Raw genomic sequence first — 16,299 nt, 5'->3', positions numbered from 1 at the left:
CAAGATGGGGGTCGGATCGAGGTGTGCAGATGCGGACCTCAATCTGTCTGATGGGAAAATCAAACCTGCCAGATATTGATTGACAAAAGGCCCCATACACAGTCAGATAAGCTGCCAAATCATTCTGAAGGGCCCCAATTGGTAAATGAAATCTGCCCCCGTATAACCAGGCATTAAGTCAGGCATTTAGTTGTCTGATAAGATTGATAAGATTTGTTACCCTTGGTTTGTCTAATGTGGGCAACATATCCTGAAGAGTTGCCATTAAGATGTTCACTTGAAGTAAAATCTATTACTTGTGGTGATCTGACTGAATTGTGGTAAATTATCGAAGAAGCCGTGCTAAAAAACTTTGGGTACCCAAAGGAGCCTGACAAGGAAACTTTGGGCCCCAAAAGGTGCCTGGCAAGGAAACTTTGGGTGACTTCATTAAAACAAAGTGCCATGTAGGTTTTCCCACAGGTGATATACATTACTGCTGATGGGAAAGCTTTTGAATAAGATCGCCCGGGGTAGTTAATATTTATCGTGGCCAACTAAACTTATGTGCTAAAACCCTAAAATGCTCTGAAACAACCCTTTCAGACATTGCCTTAAAAAGCAGAAGCAGTGAATGTCTCATTCTTATCAGATTTTCAAGGGCCTGTGCAGACTTCAAGGCTTGCCTTGCTGATAGGTGATGATTGCAGCCCACATACTGTAGGAAAAAACGCCTACACTTGGAGTGGGCGAGAGCTCTACACATACCAAAAACAGCAGCACAGGAGCACCGGTGATGCTAAGCATTAAAACTGGAATGGAAATGCTGGCTCTCACTAGAATATAGAAGTTAGAAGCTGTAAACTCTCGATTTGTTCACTAGGTTTTAACCAAAATGCAGTATTAGTTCCCACACAAGCAGCTTGTATGTGATTTTCCAATGTGGACAATATTTATTGTTAGCTAACATTAGTTGCACTCACAATTTGCTGTCTTCAGTTGGGTGAAAATCTTGAGCACTGCTAAAAAATATCAGGACTTTGTAGCATCCATGTGCCCTGTACGTTGCACTTCACACTTTATTCAGCAAAGCATAACACCAAGTATTCCAGAGAATTGATGTATGTATACAAGTACATTTAAAAAAAAGTTTTTTACAGTGAGAGCTATGAAGTTGTGGAATTCTCTCCCTGGCCGGTTGGCTGGCAGATGATACATTCGATAAGCTTCAAGAACGCTTTTTACAAAGTGAGTAAGTACAGGGTTACTTAGCTTTTACAACAGAATTAAAACAGGGACTGGAAGTCAGGAAGGAGGCACATTGGAGAGGTTTTTTTTGAAATGCACCAGCATTATCAGATAATGGGAAAAAATTGTTGGACGGTGATTATCATAGAGCTGCTGAACCTGGGCTTATCCGTTTCACAATAATGATGCAGCATCTTCTGGTTTTTTTTCCTACATTCTCTGGGGTTTTGTCTACCTAGCCTGGGAAAGGTGAGCAGTTATTGCCACCTATTTTGTCAGTAAATTACCAGCCAATGCTGGAGCAGGTGTTAGAAATGTATTGCCAATGTATTTGTTGGTAAATTTGTAATTACTAGTCAATCTTTCCCTAGACCCACCTCTAATTTGCCCCTTTCTAGCTCCTATCTCTCCAAAACCCCAGCCAATTCAATATTTGATAACACGATTTTGCCCCCTCAGCATCACAAGTCTGCCCACTCAGTATCACAACCCAACCCATATATGGCATTATCCACCCAGGTTGATATAGTTGTTCTAGAAATGTGGCAACCTTATGCCCAGTATGCAAGTGAGTGCTGTGCACTGTTCAGGAGTGATTTTGGCCCATTCTTCCCTGCAAATTTTCTCTACATCATGTTAATCGAATGTGGCTTGTGTACCCCAAATTTCATATATACAATTATAAAGATCATGGTTTTAACTGAACCACAGTAGGACATTTGCCTTTTGCTGGTTGAGTCACATCGATGTTACATTGTGTGCCAAACCAAAATGCCAATATTATTCTTGCTCAATATTTTCTACCAGATATTGGTAGGCTAGACCCTCCTTAGGGCCTCATACCCAAGCTTATAAGATGCAGTCTTGGTGATGATGAGCTGAATCAGCATATTTTAACGGCCCATACATGGCCGTCTTAACATGTGATATTTGCTAATCTCAGTGATTTGCTGAATACTTTTGCAAAGCATTTCATATTTTGAATTCTATAATGGTTTGATAAAGTTCTGCATTTTGTTAGAGAATCTATTCTGCTAATGTGTGCTTCAAAGGGCAGTTTTGTTCCCTTTTCATCTCTGAGTACCGAAGGAGAAGGATTGGTTTCTGTAGCCTATGAATAATCCATAAGTGCCATGGGAACTGGCTGTGTTTTGCAATAGATAGGGGATGATGAAGAATGTCATGAAATAAACAGTGATGGACAAAACCATTGGAATAATAGAGGGAGTATGTGCAGTGATTAGTGTTTAAGTTGATCCTTTTCAGGATATTTTGGATGATTACAGTTTTGATAATGTACCGCTGCCATCAAATATAATATCTATATTTATCCTAAGAGGTTCGTATTCTAAGAAGTTAGTCATGATGGTTGTTTTCCTAGTAGCAAAAATATGCAGCTACATTTCCAATGCTTACTTGATATTTGCCAGAAAACACCTTGGTTTCAAGTGAGCTGCACAGGTTTCTGGGCCGGAAATGCGTGCCTTAAGTTCTACTGATCGACTTGTGGGTGTGTAGGTTGAAAAGAGGAATTTTTAAAGTGGCAGCTGCCTGCTAGGTTTGTCATGTTTTCTTTGCACAGTTTTTTTCTTGGAGAAAAAAATTCATAGAGGAAGGTATGCAGCAGCAGGTAATTATCACCTGTCTAGTTAAGCAGGCCAACGTGTAGAAAGACAAACTCTTAGCAGCCAAATTGACAAACTGATACGTGTAGAGTTTTCTCAAGCCACTTGAGCAAAGTGCAGATATTTCATTTCTGGGGTTTTTTTTTGTTTATTTTTTGTTTACACTAGCTGCAATGTAACAGTTATTCAGGCTGATGGCCCACAGGAACTTGTCAACTGGTTCATTAATGTAAATGGGTAATGCCTGATAGCACTGGTACTACAGCTTTTCAGCATGGGGGAATGTACTGCCACTTTCAGCCTTACCCATTCAACTCATTGGGCATTTGGCCGGGGGGGGGGGGTTTAAACAATTCTTTTATTAAGCATACATAGAGTAATTTATTCAACTTTTCAATTGCTATTTATTTTTTATAGTTCTTGACTCCTTTTGGCTTTTCACCTTTCAAATCGGGGTCACTAACCCCATCTAAAAAAATAAATGTATTCTTTATCTTTCTATTCAAGCCCTCTCCTATTCATATTCCAATCCTATATTTATATCAATGCATGGTTGCTAGGTCAATTTGGACCATAGCTACCAGCATGTTGAACCTGTACAGCTGCCTAATTCAAAGCTAAATAACTTAATAACCACAAATAATAAAACATGAAAACCAATTGCAAATTGATCATGTAATATTTTCCTGGGTTGAGGGTTGGACTAATCGGGCAGGTTTTAAAACCAGTGCCATCAGCTTTGATTAATTGATTTCATACCAAATACAGCTTAAAATAGGTACAAGTGGTAATGATTTTGAGAAATAAAACTTTAGATTGGCCATACTTGTATGTATTTTTGTATATCTATTGATATTATGACTTCCACACTTGTGTTGTGGGCACAATTCTTTATGGTAGCAGATGTATACAGAAATAATGCAAATGCGCTCTAACACCTACAGATCTTTTTCTTTTTCTTCGTTTGAAGGCATATATATATGCTGCAGTCTACTGTTTATCCCAAAGCCATGTCATAGTAGAAGAACCACTGTGATAAATAAAAGAACAATTGTCGAAATGCATTATATCTTTTCTTTGCTTTTTCATCACGTTAAAACAAGCACGCCTCCGCTAAAAGGCTGTTCTACTTTCAACTCCCTGATACAGAAAGTAGTTATGCAGCTGCTGAACACCTTCCCTGCCGGAGTGATGTCATGGCTGTGATTATGAAAGGAAGTTAATCAGTGCACATTCTCTTACTGCTGAATTCCAGTGCATGAGTCGTGCCTGCACACTTTCATTGGTTTTCCCTGCCCTATACATATATATAACAGTGTACGCCCACCCCCCCTACTTTTACTATTCAGCACTAACAAAGGGCGATGTTCAGATGCCTCCAAAGGCGCCCAATCAAAAGTTTTCTGACGGCCCGATAGACAAGCTGACTGATATCTAAAGGCGGCTATAGACGTTACAATTACTCTCTTTCCTGGAAAAGATCTTTTCAAGAAAAATTGTTTGTTTCAACACGCATGTGTAGAGTTGAATAGTCCGATATACAGGTCAAAATAATTTAATTCTACCTGTATCTGACAATTCAGCACCAACAATGGCCAATGTTTGGGTGCTTTCAAAGGCACCCAATTAAAATTTTCAGACCAGCCCAATTGACAAGCCAACTGATATCCAAGTCTTCTGCCGAAATTGGTTGACTTGTCTCCTATCATACAAGGACTGAATATCGGATGAAAATTAGTTTTGTACGGTATTATCAGTGTGTCTATGGCCACCTTTAGTTGTAGGTCGGAAGATTGGAATGAACGTTCGTCCGATATAGCCCAAGCACTGCGTATCTTGACAGCGCTATATAAATAAATGATGATGATGAAATAAATGATGATAATCTGCACGTTTATGGCCATCTTAAGCATGCTTCTGGTCGGTGATCTCGGCCAGAGAGCAGAGTATTGAAAGACAAGCTGACAGTCATTTTGCACTTGGGAAAGGGAGGGTGGCCTGTACTTGGGGTCTCCTGATTAAAATTTCATTTAATTTTCCTATAATATGTTTGTCCAGCATGATGAACTAATGCATCCCAGCCTTACTTTAAATAGTTAAGTTGATTAAAAAATAAAAGTTGCACTTCCTTTATTGTGCATGATTTAGTAATGCAGATGGTCTCATATTTGGTCTATTATCATAATCATGTTTTATTAATGTAAGTATGTGCACGTTTCAGGGACAGCCAAACAAATGTTCTTGAATAAAACATCTTGTTATGCTATTTACAAATTAAATGTGTTTGGAGTAAACAGAAATTAAAGGGAAAAAAACCTTAATTTACAGATATTGTTGCTGGCATTCTTCAGTTTGGAATAGTTTAAATATCTGAGCGAATTTGTATTCTTGCTGTCCACTAAACAGGAAATGACATATTATGTGCTTCTCTGTGTTTCTTGAAAAGTCATTCTGACTTTGTCATTTGTTTTTTCCCCCCAGGAAATATAGAGCTGTCAGTGCATGCTTCCTTCTAGCTGCTTTATTCCTTCTTAAACTAAACTCAGGGTTTAAAAATATTTTTAGTAGCAGAACATTTTAGGGTCTGGCCTTACGGGCAGATTTGGGGAGATTAGTTGCCAGGCGATAAATCTCCTCTTTTTCGCGGCAACTAATCTCCTCGATCTGCCTTCCGCCAGCTAAAATGTAAATTGCCTGGGGGCAGGCACATGGAGCGCTTCATTTTCCAAAGTCGCCGAAAGTTTCCTCGTGAGGCAATTACAGACGGCTTCGGTAAATGAAGCACTCCATTTGCCTGCCCCCACGCGATTTACATTTTAGCCGGGGGAAGGCAGATTGGGGAGATTAGTCGCCACGAATAAGAGGAGAGTTGTCGTCTGGCGACTAATCTCCTCGAATCTGCCCATGTGGCCAGACCGTTAGTGTTTGGTGCCTTACACACTGTTGCACTGTAAGTCAAAGGATGCCATTTAGCTATTGATTATATGTATCTTATATTCAACTACTGCCATCTTGTAAGTGTGCATGCACCCTAGGCTTTCATAAAGGCATAAAAGATTGCAAGCAATTGTGTTGAGATGAGGATGAGATGTTTTTACAGTGTACAAGCCTGTACATGGGTTTTGAGGCTTTCTGTTGTATGTGCACAGTCACAAACTCAGTTATGCTGGGCTACGGACACATTTACCCCTAAACAAGTGTTGTAGTTAAAGGGGTTGTTCACCTTTAAATTAACTGTTATTATGATGTAGAGAGCAGTATTCTGAGACAATTTGCAATTGTTTTTTGTTTTTTATTTTTGTGGTTTGAGTTGTGGTTTAGCTTTTTATTCAACAAATGTTCAGTTTTCAATATCAAAATCCAAAATACCCTAGTAACCATGCATTGGTTAGAATAAGAGACAGGAATATAAATAGTAGAGGGTCTGAATAGAAAGATGAGTAATTAAAAGTAGCAATAACAATACATTTGTAGCCTTACAGAGCATCTGTGTTTTATATGGGGTCAGTGACCCCATTTGACAGCTGGAAAGGGTCAGAAGAAGAAAGCAAATAATTCAAAAAATATAAAGAATAAAAAAAACTAAAGCCAATTGATAAGTTGCTTAGAATTAGCCATTCTATAACATACTTAAAGATACGGTGAACCACCCATTAAATGGGTTTAAAAACACATTTGAACTGACAGGGGGAAAAACTGTGAATAAGGTCAGATTAGATTTTCTACTAGTATCCAGGGAGAAAATGCAGGCTAGTACTAATTCTGGGTGTTATTAAATCAGTGTCAGTAATATATTTTGAAATACACAAGTGTCAGGCATTCACATAACACAAGTGACATTAATAGACAGTGTTTACAAGATATATATTGCTGATTATGGTAGTGACACTTTTGGGTGTTAATCATCAGCCTGATGTTTGTGACATTAAGCTACAGTAGAAAGAATGTTTTATTGGAATGAACATTGTGGACCTTTTTTGTCATCTAAGCCAACTCTAGTAAACTAATGGGATCAGTATAACTTTATTAGGAAGCAGAAATGCAACACATTCCAAACGGTGAGGATCTCCTGTCACCTTAACAAGACTCACCCTCTGCTTCCCCCACAGAAGCAGAACGAATGCAAAGATTTCAACCCACAGAGGATCTTCTGGCTTTTCAACAAATAACCCCCCCCCCCTTCATAATGAGAGCATGAATGCAACCATTTGCTTCCAGTGAGCTTCTCCTGGCACTTTCACAGGGGACCCAACCGCTTCTCCCCCCCTCCCCCAAACAAGCACATATTCAATGAATAATGTATGTTTATTCATACGAAGAACAATTACACTTATGCAGTTATCTTGACCTGTTTGTTCATTTGTTAAAAGCCATTCTTGACACTGAACACTGGTTCTGAATTTATTTTAAACTCGTCTATTGATTTTATACACCAGTCTTGATGTCATTCTCTTCCCTCGGCAAAAATAACAAAGGCATCTATACCAGCAGATGACTCTTAAACTAAGTATTATTCTTCCGATCTGTTTTTAGCCTTTTGTGGCCTTTACTGTAGTTTAGACCAGAAGCAAAGTAGTATTTTGTTTTCATACCCATACAATTATGTTACACTTTGACCAAAATGATCTGGACACTCCTACTAAAATGTTTGCACAGGAACTATTTGTTGGGAGCATGACTTTTTTTTTAATGGAATACCAGCTTCACACAAGCCAAACAATGCCATTTGCATTTCCAAGCATCAAATATGTTGTAATGCTGTGGAATTGTAAATGTCTCTGCCACTGGCCCTGCAGCAGTGGAAACAAGTGATAAGTTTAGCTTTACTATCTTGCACTCTAATGGTCAAATCTAGTTTAGGCAAGTGCCAGGAGAGCACCACCCGCGTGAATGCTTAATGCCTTATGCTCAATTTGGTGGAGGAATGCTCTGTGTTTTGTAGTACTACCCTACACACATTTTAGACAGCCTTGTTTTTTATTTTCTGTTTTGAATTCTTTATATATTTTTTCAGTCATGGAATTTAAATGGTTGTTTATCAGCTATGGGTTAATTACCATATCAACCAGGGAACAATTTTTAAATAAAAATGATAGCTAAATAGTAAAAGACACGGCAAGAAAAATCAATAAATCAGGCAAACTGTTTCTTGATTGCCAGGGTCAGTGACCCTAGACCGCATTTGCAGCTGCAGGGCATAAAAGAAGCAGAGTACAATTAAACATAGTGAAAACGACAAGGTACATAATAAATAAGTGGTTTAAATGAATTTCTGGGTCATAATGATTCTGCAACATAATTTTGGTACCCCAGAAAATAGTCTAGCTGTCTGCTAACTGGGAGCAGCACCACCCCTTTTAGGCAAAGGGGATGATCTCAGCCCTTCACCATGAACAGTATATTTTTCTACTTTCACATCCGTAACCTTTGTATGGGCTCCGGTGTGAACATTTCGGATTTTGGTGCGAAATGCAAAGTCTCTAGTTTTTCCCCCAAAATCCACTGTGTCCTTTTGGAAGTTCCAATAGTTTTTATGCATCTTTTTTACATAAGCCCAACAGAACAAACTCATGCTAACAAGTAGGGATGCAACGAATCCGGGATTCGGCCAGGATTTGGCCTTTTTCAGAAGGATTCGGATTCTGACAAATTTTTCTGCCCGGCCGAACCGGATCCTATTTTGCATATGCAAATTAGGGGCGGGGAGGGAAATCTCTGACTTTTGGCACAAAACAAGGAAGTAAAAATGTTTCCCCCTTCCCACCCCTAATTTGCATATGCAAATTAGGATTTGGGCAGAAGAATTCGGGGATTCCATGAAAATGCATGTAAAAATTTGATTTTAAGACGCCTCTTGCAACTTTTGATTTATGATTAAAAGTTGGAGCGGGTGGGTGGCATTTATCATGTTTATTGACATCATTGTTTTCACAACAGGAGTCCAGCCGCGAACTATGAAAATACAGTTGCAATCTGCTCGACCAGTGCATTTGTGTCACTTTTCTGCAGACCAAAAAAATATTAACACATATTTAAAGTGCCAACATATTCCGTATAGGGCAGTATGAACACAGTCCACACAGGAACACCAGCTCTTTGTAAAAGAGACATTTGTTTTGTATGTGTCTTCCTGTGCATTATTGCAGTTAGTCTGTGGCTGAGTAGAACTAGAATTTTGTTTTCCTACACAAGATAAATTTGGAGTGTTTTACTGAACAAGGCAGGCACTGAACCCTCTGCTAGGTGAGGTGGCAGTTTTCCATCCTCTCTGAGCAGTTCTGTCAGAATTACTACAAATCCACACTGGAATGATTACTTCAGTATATAGAATCCAGTCTGATATGAAGGTTTGTCATCTGTGTAGCAGTCTGAACAACTGGTTCTGAGCTATTTGGCCATCTGTGTGTGTGTCACAAAAAAACAGCATCAAGTCTAACTGTCAATTTAATTTTGGCCAAGCTATTAGACTGAATACAGTCATCCAATCTTGTTTGCAGCTTAATGGATATTTATGTTTTAAAAATCGGTTTCACTTTTTACAAATTGATCAGATATCTTTTCAGAAGCAGATTGTTTTTGATTTACAGAGGTCAATAGGCTGTGGTTTCAGTCAAGAGAGACCAGCTGGCAACCAAAAGACCCCTTCCCTACCTCTGACCTCCCTGATGCTGTTCCAAAGTTGCTTGTATCTCACTGGTGCAAGCTCTATCAGCAAGTATTTAGGTGACTATGTGGCACCGACCCAATTTTAATATTTTCAGTGTTAGTTTAGTGTCAGCTGTTGCTCTCTTGTTTATGACAGCTTTTATAGATACATTCCAAAACAGTCACAAGGGAACTTACATTAATACTCACACTGCTTTGAAGGTACCGCTCCTCCAAAGCAGCTTATTTGAAATCCCCTCAGTACTAAATCAAATATAGTTACTCAGTAAATATGAAGCACAAAGTTCTGTAATTACATGACTTTCCAACATGGCAGAGATGTCCCTATTTTCCCCTGCTAATGAACAATGTGCCAATCACATATCAGTGATAAATATTTCAGTAACTAGACATCTGGTGCTTCAGCCAGCAACTGTGAAAATTAAGATGCAGGTCACTTAACCTACCAGATAGGGGTTACTTGCCCCTGAAAAATATGGGGTTGCAGTAAGCGCAAGGGGAAATTAGGGATGCACGAAATCCAGGAAATCACACCATTTTTGACTGGTATCAAGTTAGGCTGTTACTTAAGCTAACTGAATCTGAACCCTTGAAAGTTACTTTTTTTTCTGATGATGCAATTTTGCCTTAGATGTGCATGAATTACACTTAAAAACATTTAACAAAGGTAGAAACCAAATATGACATATTTTAGAACGTTTCAGGCCATGCGGCCTCAATGCTTGATAAAAGGCTGCATGGCCTGAAACGTTGCGGTGATGCCCACAAAAGCACAAATAAAGGCTTTTTAAATACTTCAAGAGTTGATGGTGCTGTTCAATTTCTCAGTACACAATTTTTTATTTTTGCTAACAGGACTTGCTGTTGGAAAAACAATTCCTTAGTGTAATCTGTCTTTTAGTGTGATTACGCAATTGAAGTGTTTTCCCATAAAAATTCCTGTCCACTGCTGTTACGTTTTTGGCGCGTTGACGCTCATGGGAAGTATGATTTGCTATGGGTGATATAAAACCCAATTTAACATTGACTTTATGGTGCTCTCTGTGGAGTTGATTGTGTATTTGTAATTACACTTCTAATATCATGCATTTTCCTCAGCAGCTCTGTGACTTTAAATACTCAATAAAAGGATTGAGCAGAGTAGCTTCCGGTAGCATTAGCCAGCCAACATAGTAGCTTCAAACGGCTCAAGAAATAGCAAGATAGTAGCTGCCTTTAAAAAATGTGTGAACAGAAGTCTAAGCAAATGCTGAATTATGTGTGTGTACACAAAACTTCCTGTGCACTCCACAATTTGCTTTGCTGTCACAGCTTGTATGTGCATGCATATTGTGCGTGCAGCTACATGGGAATATTTTTTATGGCCCCATATGGCGACTTGAGTTTTTCTAATTAAATATTGTAATTTGTACTTTATTGAACAGAACACAGTGCTGTTTTAAAACATAATATATTGATAAATAATACTTCCTATTTTGCCTGTTATTAATACTGTCCATTTGATCTCTTGCAGAGACCTTTACACTGAATATCTTATATCTCAAATATGAAAAAATTCAAGAGAAGGCTTTCACTCACATTGAGAGGCAGCCAGACAATTGATGAATCGCTGTCAGAGCTGGCAGAACAAATGACCATTGAAGAAAACAGCAGTAAAGATAACGGTAAGAGCTACGCTTTGGCAATGTTCTAAAACCATGTACCGTATATACTCGTGTATAAGCCGACCCGCGTATAAGCCGAGGTACCTAATTTTACCTACAAAAACTGGAAAACCTTATTGACTCGAGTATAAGCCTAGGTGCATTCCAGTACACCCTGTGTTGTGATGTCTGTACATACACACGAGATGCAATGCGAGAGAGAGAGAGAGAGAGAGAGAGAGAGAGAGAGAGAAATTCTTAGCTGAAACAAAAGCACTTGACATTCCATACTGCTGTTGAACAATGACCAGACAGGGGTACAAGTCACTAGGAGGACAATGTAAACCTGAGTTTACATTGAAACTACAACTCCCAGAATCCTTGTGTGACTCAGACTGGAAGAGGCTGCTGGGAAATGCAGTTTATAGTTATCTGGCTGAGCCATGCGGCAAGGTCACAGGTAGGGCTAATTACAGGCCACTTGTTGCCCTGCGGTTACTGCCCCCCCCCAGTAAGGCCTGTAGCAGTTACTCACATGGGCTCCAATATTGCGATACAACTGCTCCTCTATTGCGATACAACTGCTCCTCATACTGCTGTACTCTGTGTAGTTTCCCCAGCAGGTTCCAGTAATGGCGAAGAGATGGGGGCAGGGACGGGAGCAATTACCCTGTGAAATCCTGTCCGATGGTCCCCTCTGTAACACCGGATCAAGTCCCCTAACCAAGCGCCGTATAATTTAGCAGGCAGCAGGCCCTACGGTGAGCCGGAAAACAGACACCTTGAGGCAATAATTTGGCGATCTTAGGCGAGACTAACAATTTGGTGCGCTGTGTGTGCGGAGCTGGGAGGAGCGCGCATGGGAAGCTGAATGCCGCTGCTACATGGAGAATGTGTGAGTGAGAAAGAGAGAGAGATGCGCCTCTGAAGCCGGTTTTACTGTTTAATCCAGCCCTAGCTGCGGGCAATTACACATCGGCGCCCGGAAACTCAAGGGAAAGGTCAAGTATCGGCGCATGCCCATTTATAGAACAAACACTATAGTGCAGGGAAAACGCCTGCCGTGCGGGTCACAGGAGGACATTGCAGGAGCGCATTGATTGTGATTTTGCACATTGACCCGAGTATAAGCCGAGGTAGACTTTTTCAGCACATTTTGCACGCTGAAAAACTCGGCTTATACTCTAGTATATACGGTATTAGATACAAAGCCTGCAGGACACACCTACAAATGTTGTTTTAATCATTTAAATGTTGTTGATCATAGAATCTTCAGCCCTGGCTCTACATTACAATAGTGACAGCTCGATTTAATAACAACTCATTAATTGTTTTAAAATGTATGTGGCTGCACATGTGTATGATAAACCAAACATTCATAGTTAGTAGAATGCATAGTGGTTTAGTTTTTTTTTTCAGTTGGATTTTTGAAATTATTGTTAACGTTGCTAAAGGGATGCAACTTCTGAAATGTCCGTCCACAAATACACTTACCTCACAGATCTGCACACCAGTCATTAGATATATAGTGATTTATGTGCATATTCACATATTAAATACACAGAGGTTTTTACATATTAAATGCTTTACCCCTTACCACCTTCCTTCACAAAGCAAACCTTTTGTTATAGGTACAGGTATAGGATCCGTATACCGAATTACGGAAAGACCATCTCCCATAGACCCCATTTTATCCAAATAATCCAAATTTTTTAAAATAATTTCCTTTTATCCCGTTATAAGAATACAGTAAGTTGTAATTGATCCAAACTGAGATAACATTCATCCTTACTGGAAGCAAAATCAGATTATTTGGTTTATTTAATGTTTACATGATTTTCTAGTAGACTTAATGTATGAAGATACAAATTACGGAAAGATCTATTATCCATAAAACCCCAGGTGCCAAGCATTCTGGATATATAGTCAATCTATCAAATATAGTGGCAAAATGAAAATAGTGGCCTTACAACTGGCAGCTTCAGCATAAAACCTGAGTCTATCTATATAATATGTATTTTTCACTTAAGGCAATGACAAATGACTTTTTTTTTTTTTTTGCGCTGCTTTAACAGTGTCAACAAAATTACCCATATTGCCTCCTATTGCCATCTATGAGAATGTCTTGAAGGCTCTGTTAGAGGTGCTTGTCAAGTAATTCTTATACAAAAATATTCACTGGCGTGTTTGCAGTTAAGAATTTCTTGACCTGATTCTGTGCTGGAGTCTTCCAGCAATCCTTATAGATAGCAATACAGATTTTATTCTGGTTCTCCGACATGTTTTTGCAAAAAAAAATGTGCACCACTTAAAACTTAAACATCACTGCATGCACAGCTATGCAGTGTGCAGTATGCCAGCTAAGATACCTTCATCTGTCTGTGTATATCCATCTTTATGCAATAAAGTGTTTCTAGACCTCATTATAAAACCTGTGCTTGTGGATTTTTAATTTGGGGGGGGATTCCAGTTAACCAATCTTTCCTTACTTTGGATCTTCATACCTTAAGTCTACTAGAAAATCATTTAAACTTTAAATAAACCCAATTTGCTTCCAATAAGGATTAATTATATCTTAATTCGGATCAAGTACAACCACTATTTTATTACTGCAGAGAAAAAGGAAATAATTTTAAAACTTTTTGGATTATTTGGATAAAATGGAGTCTATGGGAGGTTGCCATCCTGTAATTCGGAGCTTTCTGGATAATGAGTTTCCGGATAACGGATCCTGTAACAGTATATATGTCGGAAGACACAAGTAATATAACAGGGCACTATTTATAATTGATATTACTATGTGCAGTTGTGTGTATGTGGAAATGCAAACATGTATAAAACATGGTGACATTTATGATTGTATGATAAAATATAACCTGTTATTGAAATAGATAAGGGTTATGTGCCAGAAATGATAAGCAGATAAGCACTATAAATATGGATTTCTGCCATAACAGAGTATTCAAAGGAATTCTGTATCATTTTACAGTCAGTGACCCTAACAAAAATGCATGCTACTCTTTTAAAGAACTTTAAAATGATAATAAAAACATTTACCGTATATACTCGAGTATAAGCCGTCCCGAGTATAAGCCGAGGTACCTAATTTTACCTCCAAAAACTGAGAAAGCTTATTCACTCAAGTATAAGCCTAGGGTGAGAAATGCAGCAGCTTCTGGTAAGTTTCAATCAAAAAATTGAGGGTTTCTGCTCCCATTGGAGGTGCCGAGTCTCGTTTTTGGATGCCAGCGACCATTCTTGGATGCCGGCGAATATTCTTGGAAACTATTCTTGGACGCCGGCGACCATTCTTAGACGCCGGCGACCGTTTTTGCGCTTGACCCGAGTATAAGCCGAGGTAGCGTTTTTCAGCATATTTTGGGGGCTGAAAAACTCGGCTTATTCTTGAGTATATACGGTAATTAGCTTTGCATCCAGAAGCAATATTTGTGCTGAATGTATTTGTATTGCAATAAAAATTCTCGCTATTTATTTTGACTAAAAACTCTGGCTTAAAACTGTGTGTGACATAAAGGGTTGTCTTTGGTAGACCGTGATAAGAGATAACAGGAAAAAGACACAAATCAATGATTTATAACGCAAAATATACAAGTTACGGAAGGATTACTTTTATAGAATACAATTCTTCAGTAGAATAATGTGCACTGGTAATCTACGGTAACTATCTACCTTGCAAGGATGGAATAGCTTCAATTTCCCATATTGCCTTGTGATTCTCAAGAAATAACAAAAAACTTTTTGTTGATTTGAAATACTTTGTTTTAATTTGATAGGTAAAATAATGAAAAGCTTTGCTAGGACAATGTTTCATGTGTGTCCAAGCTCCAGATACCACATGCAAAACATCCATACTACAAATTGTATTATTCTGTCCTCCAACAAAAACTTAACAAAGCATAATTAAGCTATTTCTTGCACAAGACATTCATTAAAACTTGACAGAGAAATCTGACTGAAAGGTTTAAAGAATCTCAGCTTGGTAAAGTTCACCATTCAAAGAATGTGATGGCATTGAATATTTTTACTGCTGTACCACATAGCCGCAGTTCCTTTTGTCAAACTGACTTTCCTAGTGTATTGTATATTGTAATGTCTTTGGCTGCCAAATACCACAGCAAATCATTCTCCAGACAGGCAGACCTTGCAATCTGTGCCATGTGAAGGATAAAATAAATGTGTCCTGTTTAAATGAATCCAGCCTTTTATCCGGCATGCTACCAGCTCTAGTTTTTTTCATATATTTTACATTTGTGTATTACAATATAATTTCCTATAGATAGTTAAAGGTGGTGAGAGGAAATTATAGAACATTTACTTGCCAAAAATAATAATTTTTGTTATCAAGGGGATGTTAAAAGGGCAATATTTCTTGAGGCTTACCATGAGTTCAGCGGATTGTGATTAAGATATTTTACAGGTAGATAATGCCACTCAAATAGAGCGATAAATGGCTTCTAACTGAACTGAAAAATCTTCTATTTGTCTGATTAACTTATGATTAGATCTCACTAAATCTTACTGAGCGCATGACTGAGTTCAGCTTCAGAGCTCTCACAAAATATTAATCTAAAAGATCTAACCAGAATTCACAAAGTAACTTATTAGATAAGGGCACTTTGGACTTGTATATATTTTATCAAGTTGCCTTAATTTTCAAAGCAGTGGCGTAACTATAGATAAAGCAGACCCTAGTAACCAGCTTCCCCGCTCCCCAGCCACTCGCCCCACTCCTGTTCCTAATTCCAAGCCTCTTACCTACCTAAAAGCAAGCTTTGCTAACTGGTGGGGAAAGCAGGGTGGGTGATCATGTACTTGGTGGTGCAGTTTGCTGCTGTGGTTATGCATGCCCCCCCCCTGAGGATTTTTTGGTAGAGGGACACCTGACGTGAGGTAGTTACACCACTGATCCAAAGTGCCCTTATCCCATAAGTGGGATCTCCAGCATCAGAATGTAATAATTATCCCCAGTATTGCAACTATAGAGTTATGGGCCACATATTACCACTCTGCAGCTTGTGATTTTCTAATGACAGCTAAGCTTACAATCTCAACAGCTGCCCAGAACACACTGGGCATGTGCAGGGTCACTGGCACTCCAAAAATTACTTGACATGATC

At 38.8% G+C, this 16,299-nt stretch overlaps 1 protein-coding gene across 5 annotated transcripts in view; it reads left to right on the top strand.

The window, feature by feature from the left end:
* Nucleotides 1-16,299, top strand: part of cdk17.L (cyclin-dependent kinase 17 L homeolog) — a 99,107-nt gene that overhangs the window by 38,395 nt on the left and 44,413 nt on the right. For all 5 annotated transcript variants that reach the window (XM_018252353.2, XM_018252355.2, XM_018252351.2 and 2 more), the window contains one exon: nucleotides 11,032-11,182. In XM_018252353.2, the coding sequence (XP_018107842.1) occupies nucleotides 11,065-11,182 (118 nt within the window). In that variant the 5' untranslated portion in view covers nucleotides 11,032-11,064. The remainder of the gene's footprint in view (nucleotides 1-11,031; nucleotides 11,183-16,299) is intronic.

Source organism: Xenopus laevis, chromosome 3L (assembly GCF_017654675.1).
Source record: "Xenopus laevis strain J_2021 chromosome 3L, Xenopus_laevis_v10.1, whole genome shotgun sequence".
NCBI lineage: Eukaryota > Metazoa > Chordata > Amphibia > Anura > Pipidae > Xenopus > Xenopus laevis.
This window is presented reverse-complemented; position numbering and strand designations above follow the sequence as displayed.